At 34.5% G+C, this 22,346-nt stretch overlaps 4 protein-coding genes across 5 annotated transcripts; 2 read left to right on the forward strand and 2 right to left on the reverse strand.

The window, feature by feature from the left end:
• Positions 1-433: 433 nt before the first annotated feature.
• Positions 434-2,591, forward strand: LOC108213457 (scarecrow-like protein 32). The gene has a single exon (XM_017385255.2). It carries the CDS (start codon positions 1,023-1,025, stop codon positions 2,352-2,354), a length of 1,332 nt encoding a protein of 443 aa, XP_017240744.1. The 5' UTR covers positions 434-1,022; the 3' UTR covers positions 2,355-2,591.
• Positions 2,592-5,149: 2,558 nt separating this feature from the next.
• On the reverse strand, positions 5,150-7,117 carry LOC108211599 (peroxidase 51). Its single transcript, XM_017383236.2, has 4 exons — positions 6,444-7,117; positions 6,059-6,259; positions 5,787-5,952; positions 5,150-5,710 (listed from the first exon to the last, which is right to left on the reverse strand). The coding sequence occupies exons 1-4, from the start codon at positions 6,687-6,689 to the stop codon at positions 5,295-5,297; spliced, it is 1,029 nt and encodes a 342-aa protein (XP_017238725.1). The 5' UTR covers positions 6,690-7,117; the 3' UTR covers positions 5,150-5,294.
• An 8,977-nt stretch (positions 7,118-16,094) lies between these two features.
• On the forward strand, positions 16,095-18,087 carry LOC108213326 (uncharacterized). Its single transcript, XM_017385107.2, has 3 exons — positions 16,095-16,394; positions 17,119-17,242; positions 17,343-18,087. Exons 2-3 carry the CDS (start codon positions 17,162-17,164, stop codon positions 17,859-17,861), a joined length of 600 nt encoding a protein of 199 aa, XP_017240596.1. The 5' UTR covers positions 16,095-16,394; positions 17,119-17,161; the 3' UTR covers positions 17,862-18,087.
• Positions 18,088-19,415: 1,328 nt separating this feature from the next.
• On the reverse strand, positions 19,416-22,097 carry LOC108210712 (uncharacterized). Of its 2 annotated transcripts, XR_010289807.1 has the most exons (2): positions 19,725-22,097; positions 19,416-19,624 (listed from the first exon to the last, which is right to left on the reverse strand). XR_010289807.1 is itself a non-coding variant. In XM_064088975.1 (1 exon), exon 1 carries the CDS (start codon positions 21,759-21,761, stop codon positions 19,821-19,823), a length of 1,941 nt encoding a protein of 646 aa, XP_063945045.1. In that variant the 5' UTR covers positions 21,762-22,097; the 3' UTR covers positions 19,656-19,820. The 2 variants fall into 2 exon arrangements, 1 of the variants encoding a protein (XP_063945045.1); XM_064088975.1 differs by lacking the exon at positions 19,416-19,624 and having other exon boundaries at positions 19,656-22,097.
• Positions 22,098-22,346: the final 249 nt, after the last annotated feature.

The raw sequence follows: 22,346 nt of genomic DNA on the forward strand, positions 1-22,346 counted from the left end.
ATGATAAATAAATAATGACATGTTCAATTAATCTGATGATAGCTAATAAATATTTCTTATGTCTCTCTTATTTCCTTACGATTTTCTTAAATTGCTTGACATATATTTGAAGACGCATATAAAAGATAGTTTCACAACTTATTTTAAAGATTTTTTTAATAAAAAATTTAGACATTCAATTTCTATTCAGAAAAAAAAATTTAAAATAATTTATCAAATTATATTTTATGATAGTATTAAAATGCGTGTTGAGTCCCGTCCTCGTTAGGGGTGGAGCGAGTATTAAATTAAAGACTCAAGCTCAGTTATAATCATGATATTATAATATGGATTTTGAATTCATAAGATTAACATGGATAGGACATTTCTTAATTTTGATTACTAACTGCTACCTATGAAAAAAAAATCCAACTCTCGCAATCACGTTAAGACAAATAGTCGGCCGGCAAACACACATGCCATCAGATTAAACACAAGATCCTCCTCCACTCATCCATATTACCCTCCTCAAAATCACTCCTATATATATATAGACACACATGACACACCCATCTACATGTAACCCTCAATTGATAGAAGCAGAACAAAATTCATATCTCTTTTCCCAAGATCATGGTTTGTAGCCATAATAGTAACTCCACAGTTTTTACTCTTGTGTTATATTCTCTTGACAGCCCTCATCAGATGTACATGACCACCTGCAAAAGCTGCTAATTCTCTTTGCCCCTATATTCACTTTCACCAACTCATCTTATTTGGAACAAGCTAGACTACATATCTTTGCCCTCACCAGTCCCTTTTGCTCCATCCATAAAACAACAACAATCACTTGGAAAAAGCTGAAAAGTCCATGTCCTCCTATTCATCTGCAAAAATATCCCATAAAATTACCAAAAATATAATCATATTCCAAATCCCAACGCGCAGGTACTACTACCAGTCTAGTCATTTTCTTCCCATCTGTCCCCGTTATCTCTAAAACGCTAGATCATTTATTTTCGAGATTTATTCAATCGCATACAATGCAATTTACACAAACCCCTCCACCGCCGCTTCACGAAATAACCTCATTTTCGAGTAATATGAGCAAGAACCAAATTGTAAGACCACGGCAATGGCCCGGGTTCCAAACTTCAAAGTCTATCGGGAGTTTCGGCGACGCCAATTGCATGGAACAGATGTTGGTTCACTGTGCTAATGCTATAGAAAACAACGACGCAACTTTAGCTCAACAGATCTTGTGGGTTTTAAACAACATAGCTCCGTCCGATGGTGATTCTAATCAGCGCCTCGCTTGCGGCTTCCTTCGAGCCCTTATAGCCCGGGCCGCGCGTAAAGGAACTTGCAAAATCCTCACAGGCGCCGTGGCTAATGTCCATATAACCACGCACAAGTTTTCGGTGATTGAGCTGACCGGATTCGTGGACTTAACTCCGTGGCATCGCTTCGGATTCACTGCAGCAAACGCCGCTATACTGGACGCTGTGGAAGGATACTCAATCGTTCACATCATTGACTTTAGCTTAACACATTGCATGCAAATTCCAACGCTTATTGACGCTATAGCGAATCGGCTAGAGGGGCCGCCATTAGTCAAACTCACGGTAGCGGGTGCCACGGAGGATGTTCCGCCCATGCTCGATCTTTCCTACGAGGAATTAGGGATGAAATTGGTGAATTTCGCTAGGTCTCGTAACGTTATTCTCGAATTCAGGGTGATTCCCTCCACTTCTTCGAATGGTTTCGCTTCATTTATTGAACAGCTCAAAGTTCAGAACCTAGTACCTGTCAACAACGGTATCGAAGCGTTGGTCATAAACTGTCATATGATGCTACACTACATTCCAGAAGAAACCCTAAATCCATTTTCTTTTAATAACACCGCGGTTTCATCTCTAAGGACCATGTTTCTTAAAGAGCTTCGGAGTTTAGACCCGACAGTGGTTGTGTTAGTAGATGAAGATGCCGATTTTACATCCAACAATTTGGTGTCTCGATTAAGGGCAGCTTTTAATTATCTCTGGATACCTTATGACACCGTCGACACTTTCTTACCACAGGGAAGCAAGCAGAGGCAGTGGTACGAGGCGGACATGAACTGGAAGATAGAGAATGTGATAGCCGAAGAGGGTGTGGAGAGAGTGGAGAGACTGGAGCCGAAAAGCCGGTGGGTTCAGCGGATGAGAAACGCTGGTTTTCGGGGGGGTTTGTTTGGGGAAGAAGCGGTGATGGAAGTGAAAAGCATGTTGGACGAGCATGCAGCTGGGTGGGGATTAAAGAGGGAAGAAGAAGATTTAGTGCTTACATGGAAAGGACATAATGTAGTGTTTGCAACTGCTTGGATACCAAGCTAGTTAGTTAAGATGATGATAGCTAGCAGTGTTCTTTAGTTCAGTGTTTGTCCAGCTAATTATGTAGCTCTCTCTAACAGGGTTGCTAAGAGTACTAAATATCTGTTAGTTAACTGTGACTTGTTCTATTAGGGCGTATATCAAGTAGCTAGAAGACTAGCTAAAGTTTCTAGCTACTAGCTCTTGGTCAGAGAGATGTTAATTGTGTTGCATTTTAATTAGTTTCACACCTTTGCTCCATGTTGAGAACCTCCTGATCATGTTATCCTCTCAAGCCTCAAGTATGTTTGCACGTCCTCTTGTTCTTGTTTCTTTGAAGACGGTGAAGTCTTATGTTGGTCACAACTCACTTATTCTGAGAAGTGCCTGGACCTTAATTAGATTTAGACCAGATATGTGAAGAAAAATTTTAAAAAATGTATAAGAAAAATATAAGAGAGGCATAGAAGTTCTTTTGTGACCCCAAGCTATAATCGACTCTAATAGAATTTATTCTGATTAACGACTCATGATTAAAATTCTGTTGAAGTTTGTTGGTCTCTGTTTCGTTTCATTAGAGACATGTTAAGCACACACGATGCATTTCGTACTTGTAGTGGAAGATTTGAAAGACTAATATGTGAGATACATGAAATCCTTGATTGTTGCATATTCAGAAGATATTAAGTTGACAAGGTTGATACTTTCATGATTGTATATGCAATGTTCATTTAGATTGCATTCGTATTAGTTGCATGTTTGAGACTTCACAGAAAAAATTGGATTTTTAGGTATATTCACTATAAACCCTCACGAGACAAAATGCAATCGTGTCATCTAGGAAAATAATGATAATTAGTTATAAATATTTTATTTGGCTTATTTGCCCGAGTACGTGCAAATGCTTAGTGTGGGGATATTTTGATAGAGTATATTTTATATATATATTCTAGATGATTTTATTCTCATATTTAATTATATTTTGCATTGATTTGGATATTTGTTTAACAGGTTTTAATGTTTTATTATAGAGTACAAGAAATTCTTAAAGTTGGAAGGATTTGAAAAAATAAAACTTAATTGGACTCAAATTTGGATGGAAATTCGGATTTATTTGGGTTATATGTACTATTTCGCTGTTTGGGCTATATCTGGAGTTCTGTACACCAGATTTTGACAATCTTACAGCCCACGCAAAATTTAGAGAATTTTCTTTTATTCAGAGATGATCCAATATCCAAAAGCCAACTAGAACAGCCCACAAACTGTAATGATAACAAAATTATGAATTTAAATAATGGAATCATATTCAGTTTCAGAGACTGCATTGTAAATTCATTAAAGTATTAAGGGCATCAATACTTATAGCTTCTTTCGATAAAAATCTGACTTCTAATTTTTTTAACCCGTTTGTGTAAAAAGTCAAAAGAACTTATAAGAAGCTGAAAATGCTAACTTTTGTTTCAGGATTTCTATTTCTTTCCAAACAGTTTAATCACTTATAAGTCTTAATTTACTTCTCACTTCTAGTCAACTTATTTACTTTAAGCAGAAAACACCTTTTTAAGTTACCCAAATGACCCCTAAAATACTTTAATTCTAGGAGATATCAATGAGTTTTTGGGATTAGAGAGGGATACATACACAGTGATAGAGAAAGAAGAGAGGACGACTTTTACTTTTCTTCTTCTCCAAGATTAAAGATTGAAGGTTCCTTTTCATCAATTCTCAATAATAGTTAATTATGTATTTTTATTGTTCAATGTGTTTTGTTAGTTTAATTATGAGTGAGTAGATTTATAATCTAGGATTAAGTTGAAACCTAGCTATGATATATGCATCATTCCCCCAACCTTAGTTGATTACTTATGTGCTCTTGCTTATTGATTTGAGCTAGAAAACAATTACATGTCAGTAATGATTATGTGTATTGTTAGAACCGATATTTATTTATCAATTGAAGTATGATTATAATGGTTGTGATTTATCCAGTAAAGACATAAAAATTTTCATAGAAATAGGTAAAATGGATTGTTAGGAAGTTTATACTCGAAAAAGGTTATATATTGATATTTTATAGGGTGCATCTTTCCTCTTGAGTAATATATCTGATTTATTAGGGAAGGGAATCATAACTGCATTGATTCATGCCAGTAAGGATACTTAATTCTGGATATTTTTAATTAATCAATAAAATCCTAAATTGCTTTAGTATAATTAGTTGAATAATATCTCAAAATATTATTGTGTTCTTTGTTTAGTTAAATTTGGACATTGTTTGACATATTTGTTTCTGTAGGATCGACTCTTACTTTTCCTGCTACATTGTTAGGAGAACTGTCACAATTATTATTTGATAGATTTACGACAGTCTTGTCATGCAGCCATTTCACTTATTGCTTGAGAAAAACAGACGGAAATATTTGATCCCTAATTTGGAACTTACTACAAATCCAATGCTTAATTTCCATCGTAAACAAAGTTATAGTGTGAAAATTTGTTTGCTTTGGGAAATAAGTGGAAATAAGACCCAATCATTAGTTTATTTCGTATCCCAAAATTGACTAAAGAAAGTATAAACGATTTCCTCTCTGTGTCTCTTTTTTATGTGGCCCTCTGTTATCACTTATTCAACTGGTGCGGCCTAATATTTACTATAACAGACATACAGTCGTGTCCATTACAGATTAATTTACGTGAGATATATTTTTTTGTGGAAAATGATGTACTTCATCAAAAGGATGTATATAAAATTCTATGGTTAGGCATGCATGGAGGTCCATATTGTATTGAAAATTAGAACGGACTTGCTCACTGCATTAAGAAGAGATTGTTATGTATATTTCAATGGGAGGAGATAAATTTGCTCAAGTATTGTGTACACTGAACTCTACTATTGTATCACGGGTAAAATTAAATCCAATGAGCATAGTTTACATTACTGTTTTTGACACATTTTTTCCCCTAAGAATTGAATGCAGCACAATCTTGACGAATATTTCCATATCTGCTACGTCCGGTCTTGACTCGGACGCGACCCAATTTGGTCATGCCCGTGATGAAGGCTCGTTCGAAAGCTGCATTGTTGCTAGCCCAGAGGTTAACGAACGGCCTTGATCTGAAATCAGTATAGAGGATTTGATCAGAGGTGAATAGCCCCATGCCCTGCTGAAGATTCTTATAGTAAATGTTATCAAATTTTTTGTGACTAATCGGATCCATGTTAACAGCTATTCTTGAATCAACGCCTATTGGGCATAATGACTGCAATTCAGCTACGTACGACTTGTTTAGTGCTGGGTCTACTTTGTTGTGCCGGCTAAAATTGTAAATTCTCGCCGCAAATCTACTGCAGTGAGAAAATCCCACAGTGTGAGCAGCTGCAAAACAGATAAATTATTAATTTGCAAGTATAGATTTCAGAATCTAAGAGCTGGAAGTGTTCTGTGATGGTACCTGAGAGAGCAATCATATCTTTTCGGTTTAAACCAAGCGTATTAAAAAAAGAAGTGAGTTGATCCAAATTGAAGGTAGGCTTTGGGAGACTTCCGTTGACACTCGAAGAAGTGGATATCAGCCCGTCTAATCTTCCCAACTCTACGCGGTATGAAGGGCCTCCAGACTGTATGAAACGTCGATTTACATTAAGATTTTTTATACATGTGTGTGGAGAGACGGTAATTTAACAGGATTGGGGTTCCAGTATGCTAAGTTGTTAATTTACGAACCAGGGAAACGACGTCCCGAGTGGCCATGGTCAGAATATCAGCACATGAGACCTTGTTTTTGCAACCGGGAGCTTTATCAACTGCAGCTTTAGCTTTGATCACGGTGTCGAATCCATCTCCAGCCAAAGAAAGATTGTCCGGGTGATCCTTCTCAGCTGTATTATTTCCTTTTGATTGAATCATTATTGATGAATCACAACCCTGCAAAGTATAAATGTTGAAAATAGTCACACCAGTCTTCTAAAAGGTTGCAATACCTTATAAGTGAGCAAAGTGCATATGTGCATGTGTTTAGATGACATCATAATATCGGCAAATTGATGGTTTAGGACAAGACATTATAGCAGATTGCGAATACTGTTATCCATCATAAGCTGTTTGTTACCTGGATTGCGCAATCATGGAAGAAGAGACGGAGAGTTCCAGGGATTGTAGTAAAGGTTTGGTGAATTTTTGTCTTAACAGCCTCTCGAACTATGGATTCAACATCGGGACACACATTGGCATAGTAGTTTGGCCTCAGAGCGGCAGATGCCAGGTTCGGGCTAAAGATGATCAGGCACAAAAATAAGCAAATTGACAACAAGGATCTTAAGACTTGACTACCCATTCCACGTAAATGGAAGACCATGAAAGAATGATCAAGATATTCTGTGTGGTCGGACTACCGAATGTTATTCAGCTGCACGAGTTGTCTGACTTGCTCTATAATGAAACTGGATGACCCTACTAGTTAAGGTACCGACTGAATTAACTTCGAAGAGAGCTAAAAATAGACCAAAAAGTGGTATAGTACTGATCAGATATTTGGAGCTAAGTATTTGAGTAGCATATAGGAAATTGAAATGCTCCAAGCACCCTGACATTCGTTATACTATTTGATAAATATTTCAAGTTCTCTGAAAAAATTCATCGGAAAAAACTAATCCCTGTGTATGAAAACTCGGACTAGTGCTGTCGATAAGGGGGTTGAGAGTTCTTAGTTCTCAGTTTTCAGGAGGAGATGTTAATTTCTTTTAGAAGAAAACGTAGCATAACCTTTAAAACAAGATGCAAGACAAGGACTCAAAAGTGGAAAATAACAGAGGATAAAAAAAAAAGAGGAGTCAAATTTTTAAAGAGGACACAAAATCCTGCCACGGTGCAAGATTCGAAACGAATGGTGAAGCCATTTTCAATCTCAACATATTCTCCTTGCGACGATTATGAGCTCCCTATTTTCCACATAATCAGGCTTAAAATTTCTGGTGACCACCAAGCTGTAGATTTGCTCCTCGCTTATCACATTTTCAGCATTTTTCTTAATAGGAAGAAGAAGAGTATTTAGAAAATGAAGCATGCGTGTAAAATTCAAATCGCAAATGATCATTTGAGGAGAAAATAGTACATTACTCCCTCTGTACTCTAGATTCTTTACCGTTTCCTCTTTTGGATGTTCGTCTCATTTCTTTAAATTACAAAACTTTTCTGAAATAGTTAATGGGTTCCACCATTTTTTCCCTTCTTCTTTTTCATACTACTTTTACTCCACTATCACCCTTTTATAAATTAAAAATCAAGAGGTCCCATCATTTAATCCATTTTTCTTTTTCTTTTCCACTGTTGAGAGGGACGGAGGGAGTACATCATTTTCATTTTCTTTAAACTAGTGCTTTCTTGCTTTTGGTTAGCAAAGAAAAGAAACTTTATTAATATTCTAAACTTGGATTAGCATAACGAGCCAGCCCATTTAATGCCTTGGACCCGAGGTCCGCACACATCTCTGATTTTACTTTCTTTGTGATATGATTTTCTTTTTTTTTCTTTTTACGAATTCGTGATATGATTATAATTGAAGTAGCCTTTACATCTTCTAAAGACAATAATATACAGTAATATAAATCGGTGTTATGATTTATATTACAGAACACGTAAAAGTATTTACAAATATTAAGATCTTGATATACTATGTCATGATATATTATATCATGTCCAGAATAAAATGGAATCATAAATCGGATTGACGTCGATGATATTTATAGAACTTGAGATTAATTAATGATAATGAGGATTGTGAAGCAAATTCTATTGGAGAATATAGATACAATTGGCCAAAAAAAGAGACATTATTGAGGCAATTTTAAAAAAAAAACACTATTTGGATCAGTAGTCCTCTCACACCTGAAATTGTGAAAATAGTGTGCCCTACGAATCATTATCTCTTAAAAATAAAGAAATTTTTGAAAATACAGTTAACACATCTAAAGTTGTCAAGTCAGTGGGATATGAATGATTATTTGTGTGAAAACAAAATAAAATTTCAGAAATTATGAATGTAAATCTCAGATAATTGTATGATGACCTTATATTGATGATGAAGAGAAATGGTATCTTGCGGTGTATACGATTATTTGATTGCTTAATAATCTCACAATATGTGACGATTTAAATTAAGTTCTATACGGTTCACTTAATCATGATTATCCTAGAAAAATCTTAACTGTCAGAAGCAATATAACAAACTCTCAATAACATTATCCTCCTCAAATGAAAATTGGATTTGGACTAGCAGTCCAACACAAAATACATATCGTTTTTTACCAAATTATAGGTGACAACCCAAAAAGTTTCTGGTCGAAGTAGATGAAAACTAGAACGTGTTTTTAGCTGACATTGAAAAAAGTTACATCTCATAATCAAAATATATTTATGTTACTTTTTGTGATGGAATATATCTAGTTGTATATTGAAATAAGAATATACTCTTTAATGAGTGATATTTTGTGAAACCTAGAAAGATTATAAATATATAATAGTACGTTGGACTTTGTGGACAGTTGAAAGAAAGAAATTCCCAGTCCTGGAGTGCTCTACTTAAATAAACTAAAACATGTTTTATTATACATGACATAACTATAAACATATTAGTTAAAGCAGATTTTTACTTTTGGTTAGTGTTCATTGTTAAGTAATTACTCGCTCTAAAAGTGTGTAAATTCTGAAGTTGTATGTGATCTCCACTAATCTTTCTCATACATGTTTTAAATTAATTTTGCATGAGCCCAGTCTTCATTTCAATTATGGTAACTGTGGATCAAAAATTGAATAAGTTATATTAGATAATTTCGTTTGCTAGAAATGAGTTGTTGCATGTACCTCTTATCATAATATATTGACTTCAGCCATTCAAGATGATTGAAACTGAAAAACAATGTAGCATGACAAGATTATGATATATTACAAAGATCACCCTTATATATGTTTTGAGTTCAATTAAGCGTATACGAGGGAAAGAGGACCATTCATTCTTATTAAAAAAATACAAAAAAAAGGTGCCTTTCTTGTCGGATTTTTAAAATTCAATTACTTATTATTATTATTTTAAATAATATATTATATAATTAAATTAAATTATACATCAAATATAATTATCAAATTATAGAATATTCAATTTTTTAATTTGATTAGTTTTTTTTATCAACCTCCGATTTCCGGTTAGTTTCTAATCAATATCTTATTGATTAATCCTGACCTTCGAATATATACCTGCTATTTGTATATATCTAATACCATTAACAACCCCACTTTTCATTCATTTATCAATCATAATCCACTATACTTTTAAGTGGTCTAATTATCTGAAGAACTTCTTTATATCGTAAACGTACCAGATAGTATAAAATAATTAGATTCGTTCTCGTTTCTCCATTAATATGATCGTCATAAGGTGATGAATAAGAAACAAAAGTTTAAAGTGCAATAAAAATCAGCGAGACATCATGTATCATCAAAATAAGAATTTAATATTACAACTTATATATGAGAAATATAGAATTTAATTCGTTAAGCTAGACAATATCTCATTTAACATGATTTGTAATTATATATAGACTATAGTGATTATTATTGAACGATATGATCGTATGAATGTTAAATTTATGTAAAATTATAACGATATAAATTCTATGTATATATAAATTATAGAGTATTGGTTTTATAACAATAATAATTTTGTTAATATACTATCAACAATTGAGAGGATATTAATTAGACGATTAAATAAAATGCGCACAAGCACCGACGGATTTTTTTTTTTTTTTTTGCTATACATTTTGTACGAATATAGTGTTTTGATATTTTCAAAATTTGGTTCACGAAAGTCGTAAGCATTTTATAAATATATTTACTTAAAAAGCAATTCTTATAATGTTACATCAAGAAAATTAATTATCTTAAATTCTTACTTGATATTTATAAAATAAAGAAAAGTTGTATATTCCATGCGAAGACAACACGAGCATACTCGTAACTGCTGATAATAACATAATATACAATATAAAAATTATTTCTAAGGAGGATCTACATGTAAGATATGTGATGCAATCAAGTTCACGACCACAACCACTTGTGGGATGAAATTTTTGTAAGTCTAAATCTAAAAACTATCCTATCTATTATATTTGTTATATGAGATTATGAGAATGATAATTCAATAATAAAATATGACAGCTAAATAATATAATATTCGTATGAGAACAGAATATATGAAAAATAAAAGATAAAAAGATCTACAGTTTTGGAAAAATAAGATTATCGAAAGAAGTTCACTAGTATCTTAATGTCTTGTTGAAAAACAAAAACTAAAGTACTCAAGATTATAAAAGCAACGAAAGCAACGATGTTGTCTAAGTACTCAAATTACAGTACACCCTCTTGAACAAGATACCCTATGTCTAAGCACGTTATTTACGTTCATCGTTTTTGCATGTATTTTGAAATTTTTATAAAATATAATTTCATGAAAAAAATAATTTATTGTTTTAGAATAAAATTCCAAACATCAAATTTTTATTCGGAGAAAAGAGTTTAAAAAAATTATGAAATTATACCTTTTATGGTTTCAAAATACGTGTCAAAAAGTAACGTAAGGAACCTAAGAGGACGGAAGGAATATGTTTATATGTCGGTGTTTATTCATTTATGAAGATAATACTGCTTGGTATAGTTAAATTTTGAATATCAGACCCATACGAGAATCAGAATATCAAAGAAGCTTAAAATCCTATTTATTTTTTTGCCAAAAGAAGCTTAAAATCTAATTAAGATCATAATGACATACCTCACTCTTTTTTTGAAAAGGAAAATAATTCAATAATGAAAAGTCATACGACATTTACAGATATAATTGAAATCGAACAAACGCAGAATCATATCACCGTTGAATCTTTCTTTCTAGGCAACCAAGCGATTTTTTGAAGAGATACGTACGTGCTGTAATACTCCCAGTATTGTTTTGAGCAATCGACCATAAATGAATCACCATACAAACTTTTATCACTGAATCAACATCATGAAAATCCCGCAGATCTGAAATCACGAACATGATAAACACACAAAAGCCAAATAAAAATAACTCTCACAGAATGAGAGAACAAACAAAATCTAAATAAATGGGAAACTTATTGAAGAAAACAAGAGATTAACTAATAATAATAATAAAAAAAAGACAAGATTGGGCCGGCTTTCTACCCGCGAAAGCCAATGGAAGCCCCAGATAAAGGAAACATCGGCTATTTTAAGGTCACATAAAAATTTAGGGTTTTGAGGGAGGAGCGTAACATTTGGTGACATACCTCTTGATGATGAATATAAAAAAATCTGATACAAATACATTTTCGCTATAAAATAACATAAATAATTTATTGCAATTATCTATTATTAAGGACCGAGCCCATTAAACATATGCAATATCTGATGTTTTTCCTGTAACTGCTGAAATTAATGTGCAATATTCGGCCTGTGATCGATATGATGCCATTTTCATCATGATTAAGCTCATTATCTACGGTTAATTAAGTAATGATAGTAATAGTTAGTCGCTGTCATTTGCTTAAAAAATTCCACCCGTGATCTACATGATGCATGCCGCCAGAGTTAACACAAACAATTGTTGCAGAAATACAGACGACATGTATGGCCTTGACAGTACCGACTATATAGTATTATATGACCATATAATAAAATAAATCCTACAATTATTTTATCGCAGTTTATCAATCGCTCTTTTATCATATCAGAAGCCAGACAACAAAGAATTTTGAAAACAACGAAGCAATACTCCCTCGGTCAAGATATCAATTCTTATTGATTACTTATAATGAAATTGATCGAGTTTTAATTACAAATCATATATGTGTAATGCATGTATATATGTTTGTTTAAAGCAAATATATGCAGTCCTAAAGCAAACACCACCTTGTACAAATATACGAGTTGGAATAAATGATGTGAATATTGTTTAACAAAGTTATTATGTATATGATCATCACCTTTGATAATAATAATAATAAGATTAGCTAATATGGAAACAATAATTTTAAACTTGAGCTGATAATCTTATCCTAGATTCCTAGTTGAACAAGCGTCATGGTGTTATGAAGGGAAGGGGGGACCAGTAGGGCTGTTTAACGAACCGAGTTGTTCGCGAACAAGCTCGAGCTCGGCTCGTTAAGAGCTCGTTCGGCTCGGCTCGTTAAGTTAACGAGCTCGAGCTCGAACACAAAAAATTGTTCGTTAAGTAAACGAGCTCGAGCCGAGCTTTTAGTATGTTCGGCTCGAGCTCGGCTCGAGCTCGTTCGGCTCGAGTTCGGCTCGTTAAAGCTCGAAAAAATGTAATATTTTCGGGATTTTTTTATAATTTATATATGTTATTGGACTCAGAATTCAACATAATATATATATATATATATATATATATATATATATATATATATATATTTTAGTGATGTAAACAAAATGTTAGGAAATAATAATTTTATTTGGTTTTTAACAAGCAAGTAGAAGTTTGACTAGTACCGCTAACTAGTGTTTAATCCTAATTTAGTGTTTCAATATTTTAAAAAATATTTTTTACCGATCCAACTGCATGGATGTTAACATATATACATTTTAGTGATATAAACAAAGTTTCAAAAAAATTGAAATTATTAGGTTAGCTATTTTAAGAGTCAACTAGCGGTTTGTCCTTATTTTTTTTCTGGCTCGGCTCGACACGACTCGACTCGGCTCGGCTCGTATTTGTCGAACAAGCTCGTGTTCGGCTCGTTAGTTAACGAGCCGAGCTTGAACACAATTTTTGTTCGATTAAAAAGCTCGGCTCGGCTCGGCTCGTCAGAAAAAAAATTAAAGCTCGGCTCGGTTCGGTCAAAACTCGGCTCGGCTCGGTTCGTAAACAGCTCTAGAGACCAGGTCCAGTGCAAGGCCAGGCCATGGATCACACACTTCGCGGACCCACCTAGCACCATTCTGGTGCAGCTTCTTCTGCCGGCAAGGCGTGCTTCATGTCTCTCGTCTATGTCCCTCTCCCTCTGCCTTCTCTCGTACATCGAGCCTCGTAATGCCTTGGGATACTCGTAGTCGTATGCAACTCTGCATGCATTTATTTGTTCCGAAATCCAATCTAAATATTCCGCATTATTTTGTTAAAATAATAGATAATTAAAATACCTTTAGTTTAAAAATAGTATATTATTAAAATAAAATATATCAGTTTAATACGGTGATAAATGATTTGCAATCTGCCTACAGATATAGTCATCTATAGGAGGTTAGCGACCCCTTAAAAGCTACTACATGATTTCAGTGGCTTTTAATCAAAAGCGACCCCTTACGGTCGCTTTTAACTAAAAGCACCAACATTTAGGTGGTCGCTTTTAGTGATTTTTCTTGTAGTGTACGGTTAATTACAGACAAATAAGTATGGTTGGAGTGTGAGTTTTTCGGGAGGTTGACTGTATTTTTTTATCTTTGGTATGTCAACTCACATATTAGCTAAGGGTTTTTAATGATTGGAGATGCTAAAACACAATATCCTAAAAGTTCAGCAAATTTATATAACTAGTTGAGAAGCCGCGCGTTGCGGCGGGTTATAAAAATTATATTAATGCTTTAATATTAATATTTGTAGAATAAAATAATTTTGTGGCTGTTTATAAAAAGTATATTAATGTTTCAAAATTAATATTTGTAGGATAAAATAAATTTATATTATAAAAATCTTGATGTAATACCAATACTAATATATAAAATTGCAAAATTGGATTATAATTCAAGGTGAAAAATGAAAATAAATTTATACACGTAATTAAAAATTTAAAGTATGACGAATCTTAATTTTATTTGTTTTTTTTAAAAGTAATCATGTTCTTACATTGTCACCATCCTCCAATTTTTATTGATTGATTGTGCCCAAAAACATCTAACTTAAATGTGTGAGATAGCGGTCTATAACCACCCTCTTAAAAGTTGCTTGAACGGAGCAAATAGATATTGCATGAATAATTTTTTCCTCTATACAAAGTAAATCATATAAAAATTAACAAGAACAAACATGTTCGATGAACAAAACAAATATTATAAAAGAATAACCAACAAGCATACATCACTGTTAATTTATTGATATCAACCTATCAATATCATGTCAAGATTATATTCTTTTCTTGTATTTGGATTTGTCGACTCCAATATAACGGTGTATAACTATGTTTGTTTGCAACAACCTTTATTTTTTTTAATACTGTATAAACAGCCTTCATTTATCGTTGCTGAATAATAACACCTCCAAGTTAGAAGTCGAGCAAGAAAACTATCACCAGAGAGGTAGGTTTGTGGTATTGAGAGAGAGGAGGTTGTGTTTGGATGATTTAAAACCCTACAACCTATAGAGGTATTTATAGGTGCAGAGAGACTTGTGTGCTAATCTTTCTCATAATTAAATAATTTGAAACAAAATCATATTAAAATTTTCAAGCTACTATATTCCATAAATAATCTGTCTTTTCCATAATTAAATAATCTGAAACAAAATCAGATTAAACTTTTAAGCTACTATATTCCATAAATAATTTGAAACAAAATCAGATTCTGAAATTTGTTTCTAATATAGCCGAAACTAAAAAAAATAATTCTAATTTTTGATATTTTTCATCCAAAAATTTCAGAAAATTAGAAAAATAGAACGGAGCGATGTGAGAGGCGCCACCCACACGCCTCTCGCTTCTCCTTTATATAAGTATATTGATGATGTCTTGCAAATCCCAATTTAGCCTACGATTATAATCAAATCGATTGGATTTGATCTTACAAGTTTTTGAAATTCATAGAAAATATTAGTAATAACTGTGCTCTGATTCCGTCATTACGTGTAAACAGTTATCAGAGTCTAGTTTCGGAAAAAACAATACTAATATCAACACCAGTAAAATTATATAATGGCATGCGGTACTGCGGTTCATGCATAAGTCTTATATATACTGTAAATACCACATACACAAAATTCCTAATAAAATAATCTCGTTCGATGTAGTGACTAATGAAAGGAGATACATATATGCGTGCATGCCCAGCTTAATTTTCTTAATAGCTGTTCATCTGAGTAGCATGGATCATTTATTTATAAATTCAATCTTTAAACAAGAACGTAAGGTCCACATGAATTGGTCCCGAGTGGAACAATCTGAGGAAAGTCGAATAGTTACAACGCACAACCACGTATATATATATATAGTAGTTACGATAAGTTATAAAATAGAAAAAATTCCCACATAAAGGAAACGTACCAAAAAACCATTAGTACTTAAAAATAAACATGAATTGTGCCAACATATAAAATGCAAACGTAAGGAGAAGGGGGCTTGTTTGGCTGGCTGCTTAAATTAATGTAATGTATTATTGAGAAAACTGTTCAACCCGAAATAAAAAACTGTGTGGTTGCATGTGATTCACTTTGGCATGCTAAGCTGTTATTTCGATGATGAGTACTGCCAGGCCCTCTCATCCACATCTGTAATTCTAGTAGTATAAGACTGGAGCAGTCTTGTATGGATAAATCTGATATCTATGAATCTATCCAATTAAATATATCTGCAGTGCTGTAGTTGTCTGATGCATCTCTTTCACAAAACTTGAATTGCATTGGCTGTTGGGGCACTGGGATTTGTTTGCTACTCCACGCCTTAAACCTCAAATGTAGTTGTAGTATATCATTAATGCTTTTATTTCTGTGTCCAAAAGGAGAATTTAAAATAAAACCAAAAACAAGAGAATCTTCATTTCTTGTTCATGTTTTATATATTTATTCTATCTTGTTCATCTGTAGGGGTATTATTATATGAAAAGGCATGTAGTGAGGGCAAGGTGTTTCTCATTCAAACAAACCTATCATGCCTTTCTAAAGTAGTATTCATCTCTCTCTCCCCCCCCTTTAAAGGCTTCTCGATCAGTTCTTTGATACCTTCCTTTCTTGTTCAAGGCCACTACTTTTGATCCATCTTCTCCCCTCAGTTGCATGTGCTTTCAGGTCAGACAATTCTCTCCTTTTGCATGTCTGATCATCTTATACTCCACACACATGTGTATGTGTGTGTGAATAACATAGAATCAGATTCAGTCTTTTTCTCTGATATTTGTCTTGTGCATTACATAGATTTCAATTAATTTCATTCCAGTTAGTACATATACCATTGATTTATCTTCCCTTCTAGTTTCTTGCATGGTTTTACAGTACACACAGAATGCTTTGCTTTACCAATATTTTCTTAGAATTAGAATTGATATATTAATTAACTATCTTGAACTATGAGTATAATTTGATCATCTTGAAAATCCTTCAACTAAATGTAATTAAATTGTCGACTACTGTGAAGAAGAAGACAGCCTCATCCCTATCATAATCCAGGGCTCCATATACATGCGCATGCGCTATTATTGCAAGTGTTTAATCAGTAAAGATGAGCCACAAATAAAATATCTGTGCCATATATATGTGGACAAATAAAAACTACTACTAGGGTACAGGGGGGCCAAGTTATGAGCTATATTAGAAATTTGCAGCTGAATATGATACCATTATTACCAGGTCCTAAGATATTTGATGGTGAAAATAACTAGACTTGTGGTCTCAAAACATAAATATGTCAAGTAAAAGTTTCTCACTGTTGTACAAAATATGTCTCCAGCACTCATTGTTGTCTAGTGATTACAAGTCTCATTCTTCTGAAATCGTTTTCAATTTTCTTTCTTAGGCAGCTAGCTGTATTCGATATTAAATTGATTAGTGCATACGAGATGGACAAGGTTTTGAATCCATATGACAAGGAATGCATGAAGATGGCAATGTTGAGGCAGGAAGAAATGTTCAAAGAGCAGGTGAGTGTGTGTGTGTTGTGTTTTTCCAAATGTATGTTATCTATTTTGGATTAGTAAAACGCCTATCCTGGTGCTTATGTATACGAGATTATTCCTGCAGGTGTTTGAACTCCATCGCTTGTATCAAATCCAAAAGATGCTGATGAAGAACGTCTCAAGTCAAAGTAAACGTAACGAAGAAAAGGTTGATCAGTACATGAACTTTTCACATGATATGCGTCAACCAGCAGTGCAGGTACTTGATTTGGAACAGCCTGCTGAAGAAAAGATTGGTGCGCCAGAGGTGGGAGTTGAGAGTGAGATTGAGCTGACATTAGGCCCGTCAAATTATTATCCAAGAAGAAAAGCAGCCGAGACACCAAGGACTACTTCAGATTCTGGGCTCAGTTTTTCTTCTTCTTCGACTGGCTCTAGCGATATAAAGAGGACAGATTCCAAGATTCAGAGAATGACAGATAGGAGAACAGAGGAATTAACAGCGCAAAAATGGGGACTTGTTGAGGTATCTAATTCGAACCCGAGTTTTTTGAGCGGGAGAAGAAACAGTTCTGATATGGAACAAGATAGACTACAGCAGCCCCCTTGGATGTTCCCAGTTCTAAGCCTGAAAATGACTTAAAGCCTAGTACTACTTGGTATCTGAGAATTAACTTTAGAGTTTTATATGTACATTACTAATTCTGTGAGTAATTTTATGTTATTGTGTGAACTTCATTTAGTAGTATCATGGCCGGGTTTCAGAGTTCTGTGTGAAGATTAGTTGTTTCCCTAGCTTTCGAAAACCCATTACAGTCTGTCAAGTGAGTGATGTTTCAAATAACTTTCTAATCAGAAGTTTTCCTGCATCATTGATTCTCATTACTTTTTCATGGTTTTAAAGCTCTGAAAATAATCGAATTAGTCAAGACAGTAGACGAAACTACAAATCAATCTTTCTCATTTTTGAATGTCAAGTTGAAAAGTATGCTCTAATCATCATTTTTGTTTTATCGGATAACTTGTGTATTGTTACGTAGGAATCCCACCTTTCCTCTGTTATATTACTTATTTTTAATGCATCGGATTTAAGGATTAGTACGTTGTGGAGGAGGGGAAGATCCGAATCTATTAATTATTGGTTTTCTAGGCATCTGTAAGATAAATTAAAGCAAGTGGTAGGACTCTGATTATATCAACATCATGTGGCTTGATTGATCACATGTGTTGCCTTAACGGTCCCTAATCTAATCTCTTTAGTCTTCTTTACCTACCATTGTGATTAGATTTTAGTTGTACAGACCAACAGGCAACAGATCAGAAGCCTTACATGCTTGTCTGCACTAAACTAACATTATATACTAATTCCAACTAAACCATAATTACTTGACATAAACAAGTTGTAATTTATAAAACATGAATGAAGCTGAAGATGTGTATGACTCTACTATATGAGAACATCCATTTTCTCTGTGATAATTTGCCTAGTTACTGTGCCAGTATAAGCTAAGCTAGTTTGTCAGCACATTTCTTGCTAATATATTGACTGATGAAATAGAAATTCATGAATCTCAGTCTCGTCGGATCACCTGCACTATAGACGTCTCAAGTTTGTAGTTAAATGTTCGTGAACAGAGCTTGATAAACGTAAGAAATTGGTTCTGGTTTATTAGAAACAACTAAGTGTGTTTCACGGCTGATGAGACTACATATAAACATTTCGTGTTTGCAAAGGGTCACCATATCATATTACAAAGTGATGAAGGCAAGATTCTAAGCTTGCGAGTGCATAGACTTAATTGAGGAAAGACCATGATCTTACAAAGATAGGACTGAAAGACCATATATTCAGGGAATGGAATGTTAAAACTGTATTACAATTGGTTAACCAAACAACTGTCGATAATACGTAAGTGAAGTATGTGTCACCATGATCTAAATGAGTTAAAGCAGAATGTATGAGTATTATCTTGCACATTGATTTGTTTATCTTAATCTCGGAATTCTACAGGTATTAATGGTTCGAACTGAACAGGTTTGAATGAAGGAAAAGAAAGGGCATGCCTTGAAATTGTTAGGGCAAAGCAACAACTCTAGGTTCAAAAGTTTGTTAGTACTGCAGCTCCAACTATAGAAATTGTTGACAGTCATAAAACATATTCCTTAGTGATGTATGTGTTCGTATCTCAGTAAGACCGTGATCTGATTTTGTAGAACTGAGTGAAGATGTATTACTGTAAATAATCACTTGAGCAACTCTATATATGTATATACACAGGGGTGAGGAATGAGGATCATACATCAAGTCTGACGATATTCAAGTCCCCAGAACTTCTCATGCATGCGCACTGTAATTCCTAGAGTGCACCATCTTGCTTTAAAGATTTAAATAGTGATAACAATTAACTGAAAAGAGGATAAAAAGAAGAAAAGCGGATTAGAAAAGAACTCTGCGGTATATTCAAAGCGACCTTAACTACCTCTGGACTCCATAGTAATTGTATACCTGAAACTCTGCCTGCACCACATTCATATAAATTTCAAAAGAGTATCAACAGGTGTATTTATCAATAGAACTGGCCATTCTCAAATTTAAAAGACTTCATCTTCTAAATCTGTACAATAGGGAATCTATAGATTTCTGTATCTTGGAACTTTGTGCTTCAGCTGCTGTGTGTGCGGCCTGACGTAAATTTTGGATTCCACGACCCAAACAGGCAATGGAAGGAGCAGAAGGAAAAGATTCCACAGCACATTCAATTCCATCACCACACATGATCAAGCCCGTGCAGGTAGCAACGCTACCTCCAAAAGTAAGCCACGGAAGAAGGCCAATAGGCTGCACTCTTCGTTTCCTCATTATTTCATAAAAGGCTGCTCTCATGGCTGAGAAACTTGTCTTCTCAGCAGAGGTTATAAGACTGTGAGTCACAGCTCGGATTTTCTCTGCAGAAACTGTTGCCTTCAATGCAGACGATTTTGCTCCAGAACCAGTAAATGCATGTACCAAATTCGATGAACCAAAAGTCTTGCTGAGTACCATCGCAAATACCTTCTGTGACTGGGTAACCATGAGTTTGAGAGAAGCTGGAACAGTCTTCATGTAGGCTGACGCATGAACAACTTTTGAGAGGGATGAAGCTCCTAAAACTGCAGTTGCTCCTGCCCCAACAGCCACTACTGGTTTATCTGTTAATAGTCGCCGTTTACCAACACCATTGTTGTTTTCCTCGTCGTATTTACAATTACCGGCCAACTGTTCAACCATATCCTTTACCTCTGCAGGAACTGGAGTGTTCCAATGCTTTCGCAAGCCATATAATGCACCAGAATCAATTATTGCCACAACAGATTTGAATTTTTCAGTCTGGCTTTTAAGAGCATGTGCCAGAAGAGCATGTGATCTATCCTCAACAGGAAGATCTGAAAATGCAGTTTGAGCTCTGCTAGGGTTCTTGATTTTGTCAACAGGAAGTCGGCCTGCATTATTTAGAGCAATTCTTAATCCCTCAACAGCTATTCGAAAGATATACACTTCGGAGAGGATCTGGGAATCAACAACTTCCCCCCTATTCACATCATACAGCATCTTCTGCGCATGAGCTAGACCCCTTCCAATTGAGGGTATATCGACAAAAACTTTATGCAAATCAACAAGCAAAGGGTAAATGGAGTGAGCAAATTCCGGAGGTTCATAATCTGGTTTTGGGTGTATATCTGCAGAACTCACTTCTGCTGCAGAACTGGGATGAACTACATACGAAGATAATGATTTCACCATCTGCACTTGCACATCGTTTGTTAAGGAAAACCTCCTTGAAGTCGACATAGCATAAGATCCCATCTTTTGTGGAACTAAACTAATTGGCAGAAAAGCTAGACCTTGAAATCTGTTCCCCGACTCAACCTCACCAGACGAGTCCCCATTATCATTACATTTCACAATCGGAGATTCCAGCAACAAAAATGATGAACCAACTTCTTCAGCCACCCTTTTCGCAGTCACAAAATGCTTGTTCCACCCAACCCCAAATATCTCCTTCAACACCAGACCTCCCGCAATGCTCTCATACTTCTCTCTATTAATCTTATGCAAAAAACACCTTTTCAACACTTCAAACGAAGAAGTCGGCAAACTGTCATCATTCTCCTTACTAATCCCCTGAACAAACAACCTCTTCAGTGCATTAACCGAAGAATCCACAACAGTTCCATTCCCACCACCATCCTCACATTTATCATCCTTCCCCTCAAAAACATCATTCAAAGTCTCGTCCCCTAACTGTGCGATAACCGCTTGAGGCCTAATCTCTCTAATAAGACAGTCAACATCCATATTGGATCTCTCAGACAAATTCTGAGCACATAAAATATAAATAACAGCATTGGACTCTGGTTCACGAATCGCAAAAACAAACCTTTTAGTCTGCTCAGGTATATCTAACTTACTAACTATACTATCGGACTCTCTCAAATCACTATTCTGGAAAACAGTCGAAAAGGGCCATATGTTTTGCACATAATACAAAATATTAAAACCCATCACACTAAATCAAACTTCACTTCATCGAGAACCCAAATTTAAGTACTTTCCAAAGATCAAATTTTTAGGGTTCTTCTAATTCTTGGAAATTAATACATGATCAATAATACACAAAACAAAAAATAGCAGAGCAGAAATAAAATTGAAAACTATACATATACAGGGTTGTATCTATAGATAGCAGAACAGGGGAACATGTAACCGAGTTTTACCGGAAAACAGACCGCTGATTGAGATTGAAGTTAAGATTCGCAGGAAGCTAGTGTCTCAAAAAAACCCGACCCGGATAGAGATTACTCTTTTACTATGTGTATATCTCCGTTTTTCGTATTTATTGCTTAATGGACTCATTTATCTCATTTAAATTTACTGTGCTAACATTAATAATCCAGCCACTAATCCGATTAGAAATGAAGTTGGGTCTTAACAATTTTAATTACATCGAGAGTACGATGTAGTATAGAAAATTTGATATATATATTTAGGAGTGTATTGGATTGAAATTTTAAGAGATTTTTTTTTCATTCTTGAAATTGATGGTATTCGATTGGGATTGTTTGAAATAAGGGTGTTCGCGGTGCGGGC

The sequence above is a fragment of the Daucus carota genome, chromosome 3, assembly GCF_001625215.2.
Source record: "Daucus carota subsp. sativus chromosome 3, DH1 v3.0, whole genome shotgun sequence".
Classification (NCBI taxonomy): Eukaryota; Viridiplantae; Streptophyta; class Magnoliopsida; order Apiales; family Apiaceae; genus Daucus; species Daucus carota.

Coding starts and splice junctions, on each gene's coding strand:
- LOC108210712 (XM_064088975.1), bottom strand. CDS start 21,761: ATGGGTTTTAATATTTTGTATTATGTGCAAAACATATGGCCCTTTTCG.
- LOC108213326 (XM_017385107.2), top strand. CDS start 17,162: ATGGACAAGGTTTTGAATCCATATGACAAGGAATGCATGAAGATGGCA. Junction 17,243..17,342: donor AAGAAATGTTCAAAGAGCAG/GTGAGTGTGTGT, acceptor TTATTCCTGCAG/GTGTTTGAACTCCATCGCTT.
- LOC108211599 (XM_017383236.2), bottom strand. CDS start 6,689: ATGGTCTTCCATTTACGTGGAATGGGTAGTCAAGTCTTAAGATCCTTG. Junction 5,953..6,058: donor CTCGGGACGTCGTTTCCCTG/GTTCGTAAATTA, acceptor CGTTTCATACAG/TCTGGAGGCCCTTCATACCG. Junction 5,711..5,786: donor AGATATGATTGCTCTCTCAG/GTACCATCACAG, acceptor TCTGTTTTGCAG/CTGCTCACACTGTGGGATTT.
- LOC108213457 (XM_017385255.2), top strand. CDS start 1,023: ATGCAATTTACACAAACCCCTCCACCGCCGCTTCACGAAATAACCTCA.